General features: G+C 38.9%; 1 protein-coding gene across 1 annotated transcript; it reads right to left on the bottom strand.

Moving 5' to 3' along the window:
- Positions 1-1,097: 1,097 nt before the first annotated feature.
- On the bottom strand, positions 1,098-1,840 carry LOC101084732 (60S ribosomal protein L28-like). Its single transcript, XM_045038079.1, has one exon. The coding sequence runs from the start codon at positions 1,747-1,749 to the stop codon at positions 1,288-1,290; it is 462 nt and encodes a 153-aa protein (XP_044894014.1). The 5' UTR covers positions 1,750-1,840; the 3' UTR covers positions 1,098-1,287.
- Positions 1,841-5,911: the final 4,071 nt, after the last annotated feature.

The following is a 5,911-nucleotide window of genomic DNA, read 5'->3' as shown; positions in this document are numbered from 1 at the left end:
TACCCTGAATATTGTTTTTGCCTCTATTCCAGAGTGACCCTGTAATCTGCCTTCCAAGAGGGCATCCAGCCCCTGGACTCTATCTTTCTCTAAACTGAGATACGATTGGACAGTTCACCCCTAAATGGAGATAAAGATTTTGTATCATCACCACTAGAATACTGAGCATGATCAGGTAGAAAAACAGACTCATGAATGAAGGAGGTAGGTCAAGTCAGTAGCAGGTAGGGAGGCTATTTTGCAGTGCAGGCTTGAAGACTGTAAAGAGCTTGGACCACATCATGGGGTGATGTGAGCTCAGATGTAGAGAGAGCTAATGAGCTATTTTGTCCCGGCAACTAAGAGTATTGGCCCAGGTACTAAAGACAATAGGAAAATTTGAGCTTAGTGGCTTCTTGTTTAAGAATACTGGGGCGCCTGGGTGGCGCAGTCGGTTAAGCGTCCGACTTCAGCCAGGTCACGATCTCGCGGTCCGTGAGTTCGAGCCCCGCGTCAGGCTCTGGGCTGATGGCTCAGAGCCTGGAGCCTGTTTCCGATTCTGTGTCTCCCTCTCTCTCTGCCCCTCCCCCCTTCATGCTCTGTCTCTCTCTGTCCCAAAAATAAATAAACGTTGAAAAAAAAAAGAATATTGAAGGCGCTGGGGTGCCTGGGTTGCTCAGTTGGTTAAGTGCCCAATTTTGGCTTAGGTCATGATCTCTTGGTCTGTGAGTTCCAGACCCCAATTGGGCTCCGTGCTGACAGCTCAGAGCCTGGAGCCTGCTTCAGATTCTGTCGCCCTCTCTCTATGTCCTTCCCCCACTCATGCTCTGTCTCTCTCAAAAATAAACAAACATTTTAAAAAATTAAAAAATACAAAGAATATTTAGGGTGCCTGTGTGACCCAGTTAGTTAAGCCTCTGACTCTTGACTTCAGCTCAGGTTATGGTCTCAGAATTTGTGAATTTGAGCCCCACATAAGGCTCTGAGGTGACAGTTGCAGAGCCTGCTTGCAGTTCTCTCTCTGGCTGCCCCTCCCTCCCTCCCTCTCTCTTTCAAAATATGCTTTAAAAAAGAATATTGCCTATAGTATATTAATAAATGCCCCCCCCCCCCAAGAATCCATTATGAGGATGCATCACACTAAAACAGACATTTGAGTCTTCATTAGGGTCAACTGTACAGATTTTTATGAAGCTTACATCTTGGATTCACATTTAAGATGATGAGGTCAATAGGAAGCCTAGGCAGATATTTCAATCTGTATGAAGCATTATGTGTATTTATTTATTTTTTAGGTGGCTGACATCTTTATTGCTTTGGAGTTGGGGGTAGGCATTCAGGAGCTCTTGATAGGGCGACCTGCTCCCTCTTCACCATCTCAGGCTTGTTCTTGTAGATCATGTGCCTGATGCTGCTGAGAGTGCCCTGGGCAGTCTTTTTGGTGACGGGCCACAGGGAGGAGGTGGAGGGCTTTTGCTGGCTGGATTTCCCCTTCACGGCCACCACTACACCTTTGCCATCAGCCACCAGCTCCACACTCACAGTCTTGTGGTGAATCAGCCCACTGTAGCAGAAGTAGTTACGAGCCTTCAGGTTATTGAGTTCTGTGTTATGTGTCTGCTTGTTCCTCTTGACCAGGAAGCTGGAGCAGTTCTGCACGACCATCCATCCACTGCAGGTGGACAGAACCAACGGCCAGAGACAGAAAGAGCTATTTATTTTTAGGCTAACATTTAGTGATTGCGATGGACCAAGCATTGTGGTAATCATCTTCTCTGTAGCATATTATGTAATTATCATAACAAATCGAAAAATTTGGTTTAACTTTTCTATTTAATAAGTGAAGAAACTAGAGATCAAACACTGAATAACTTTACCCAATTAGTAAACACTGATACCCTGATTCAGTTCTACGTCTGTTTCACTGTAAACTCATGCTTTAAACTCCTTTGTTAAAAAATAACCTATTTTTTAAAAAATATAACAGTGTACTGGATCTACTATCACTATAATTTAAGCTTTAAAAAATCATTTGAGTCATTATTTTTTTCTTTTCATTTCTTTTAAGGAAGATTGGGTAATTCACAAAGCAAAATACCTTCTAATAATTTTTACTATATTTGCTGCCTTGTCCTTTCATTTGAAGACGTATACACTAGAGAAAATGGCTGAATTTTCCTATGGAGAGAGTTCTTGCATTCTTTCAGAAATTCGCTACTATTATAAAATAATTATCTTAATTTCAATGAACAAATGCAAGGACTAATGGCAAATCACGAATGGAGATTTTTATCAGGCACTCAGTTAAGTTATTAAGACTTAAAATATATGGGAAAGTGTTACTCTGGAAAAGAGAATTATACAGAATTACACAAGGCTATAATAAATATTGCAGCTTGACTGCATACTAGGAAAGGGATGCAAGTTATTAAGAAACACATCAGGTTCAGAGATCTATAATTAATCTTGTCAACGGATGTGGCAGGACAGATTTCTATTTAAACTTGCATTTTGATGAGGCTTTTCCCTCATTTACTGTATCAGTACAGAGCACATTGGAGACCCAAGGGACCTAAACCCATTACAGTGGTTTCATAGTCAAGTTCATGCTCATTGCATGCCCTGCCTTGTGCTTGGTGACATTAAATATTTAACTAACTGTGACCATGATGTTGTTGAGAAAGCAGCAGCTTTTAGTGCATCTTTTATACACACTGTTGAAGAACAAATACAAAACTAAAACCTCTCTAAGATTCAGTGTAGAATAAATGGTCAGGGGACAACATAATCTGTTTAGCTCCTGTAACTGAATTATACTAGAAAGCTTCCTCATTATATGTAGGTATCATATTCTATAGCAGCTAAGTGAAATGTAAAGAGTCATAAGCAATAATTCTGTCATTTGATTTTAACATGTAAGCACAACTTGGATAAGAAAGCATGCTTCTAAACCCTGAAACAATACTAGAGAAGGTAAATTACTTTGGAAACTGAGAGATGAATTAAATTATTATCTTTTAGTAACATTTAAAACAGAGGAAACAGTTGTACATCAAGGAAAAACAAGGTCTCTTTAGTAAACAAATGGGTGAGCTGTGGAGTTTTATTTTGATCAGATTTATTCCTCATGATTTGCCTTTGGGAAAGAAACAGCAAAGTTAATTTTTAGTTTTGCTCATATGCTTTCTATTAGTTACAGTTCTTTTTTTAGAAGTTTCCATTTTTAACCATAATTCAGCAGCATGCCACTTTAGCTTGTGATATGACATGCATTTTATACATTTATATAATTAATGGCACAATAAAGTTAATGGAAAATGAGAAGTGTTTCTTTTATTAGAATACTACAAATGACACAAAGAAGACCTGTTTCTTTTCTATCTCATTCTCAACCTCCTGAGTCCAAGTAATTTCTTATCTGCATGGTATCAGATAGGTGGAATATGATCTATTCTACAACATGCAATAGAACAGTGGACAGGAGGGGTGCCTGGGTGGCTCAGTCGGTTAGGCGTCTGACTTCAGCTCAGGTCATGATCTCACAGTTTGTGAGTTCAACCCCGCATCAGGCTCTGTGCTGACAGATCAGAGCCTGGAGCCTACTTCGGGTTCTGTGTCTCCCTCTCTCTCTGCCCTTCCCCTGATCATGCTCTGTCTCTCTGTCTCAAAAATAAATGAAAACATTAAAAAAAAGAAAAGAACAGTGGACAGGAAAACAAAGAAAAAAATACCATTAGTAGATAAATGTTTAGGATTTACTGGATCCAGTTAGAAGGATTCTAATATCCTGTATAAAAAGTTCCTTGGTTTAAGAGAAATCAGAGAAGTTTTATATAACTGTTATTCTAAGGGCCCATTTTATAGCATTTTCATTTAAGTCACCAAGCATTAATTCTCTTCATATTTTATTGATATATAATACAATATCACACATTTATTTGTCTACTTGTTATCTTCTCCACTAGAATGAAAATTTCACTCAATTTTTTTTTGTCTTTTAACCTTCCTATATAAAGGCTTTTGAAGATTACTTCACTTTGATGGTCTGTGAGAAATAACCAAGGACTATTCCTTGCCTACCATGCAAACAACAGGCAGTAATTATTATTTTTCTCTAGGCACATCAATCCAGGGGTCTCTGGACCCATGGGGAGTAAGGGAATAGTGAGCATTTATCTTAAAGGTTAGAGAAGTTGACACAGAGAAGCCACGTGTACAATTTTGTCTTTTCTCAAAGTTATTCTAGTTCCTTTTCTATTATAATACCTTAACAATGTCTGTCTTCTCGCTGATTTATACCCTAGTCTTACTGAAGTTCTTCCACTTCCAAGAATATATCACATGCCCCACTTGTCTCTGGTCCTTTGCATCTAACCGCCATCTGTCTGGATTAGTGTCTTCCTTCAAACCCCACTGCTCATCCTTATGGTCAGTCTGGTGTTACCTCTTTTGAGAAGTCTTTCCTAATTCTGACTCTGCATTTGGTGTTCCTTTTATGTGATCTCATATTATCATGGATATCCCATCCCATGTTTACCACTCCTACCACCACTCCAACTGTAACTGTTTTCAAGTTTGATTTCTTCAACAGAGCAGAAGCTTACTGAAGGTAGATCTCAAGACATGTTTCTTCATCATTGTGTCTCCATATATTAGCTAGGTCCCTAATACAAATATATTTACATTTTATGGGCATATGTGTACATACAATGGTAAGGTATTTACATTTTACCAGTGATAAATGGAAATATCACTTGTCACAGAAAAATATTATCACTAATATTCTAAAATGAACTGTAAAATGTCAAATTATTTTCACAATATTTTGCTTGTAAAAAAAGTAATCTATTAATGAAAATCTTCTACTTATTGCCATATATTTATGCCAGGTTCTGGCACTTGAGAGGCCAGATTTTGGCCACCAGGAGAACTCGGGCATAGAGTTCAGCATTCTTCAATGACCACTTTGGATCCCTAGGCTGAAACGATGCTCTGAGCTTTCATGACATTGGCTCAATGACATGAATGCCAGTGGCTGTTACACATTTTCACTGAAAGGAGACAAAAATTGTGCCATAGCTGGAAAAATCAGAAATATTGATAGGAAGACATGTATTATTATTTTTTCTATATTGTAATAATGACTCAATATTTTTTTTCCAAATGATTACCCTATTTTCTTGTAGGGGCATTAGATTATTCTAGAAAACATCCCTCCACCATGGTATCACTACCACTTTATTTTTACCTATCAGCATTTGTATATGGTTCTGTGGCTTTCAGCAGCCCCTTTTCTTCCCATAAAATCCTCACTCTATGATGCTGTGTAACTTGAAGTTCCACAGTGTCCTCTCACTGTGAGCAACATCTGAAGGATAAATGTGCACTTGTGTCACTTATCACACCTTAGTGTGTACATGGAAGTTAGTTTCTATAGTAGCTGGGGAAATCTGAATCACAATGTCACGCAACTGAGACAGAAATTGCATCTAAAGTGACAGGTAACAGCAGGTACAATATGAGGTGGATGAGCTGATATATATGGATTATGATAGGGAGACCAGGAGTGTGAGCCAAGATTTTGTTTTAACGATCATCAGTGGTGTTTTGACCTTTATAGCACTTTCATATTGTGACTATTCTCTGAAGCATAGAATTCTGATCACTGACAATCAATCAATAAGCTGTGATGGATGAGGAAGGTATCCTTCTGGTCTGAGGCAGACACCAATGTGAAAGGAACCACTCCTTGTGAATACCTGTGAAGTGCCAGATGCTGAGATTCTTTTTTTTTTTTAATGTTTATTTATTTTTGAGAGATTGAGAGAGAGAGAGAGCAGGGGAGGGGCAGAGAGAGAGGGGGACAGAGGATCCAAAGCGGGCTCTGTGCTGACAGCAGAGACCCCGACGTGGGGCTTGAACTCACAAACCG

Source organism: Felis catus, chromosome D1 (genome assembly GCF_018350175.1).
Source record: "Felis catus isolate Fca126 chromosome D1, F.catus_Fca126_mat1.0, whole genome shotgun sequence".
NCBI lineage: Eukaryota > Metazoa > Chordata > Mammalia > Carnivora > Felidae > Felis > Felis catus.
This window is presented reverse-complemented; position numbering and strand designations above follow the sequence as displayed.

Excerpts from the sequence above, each read along its gene's own strand:
- LOC101084732 (XM_045038079.1), bottom strand. The coding sequence starts at position 1,749 with ATGATTACCACAATGCTTGGTCCATCGCAATCACTAAATGTTAGCCTA.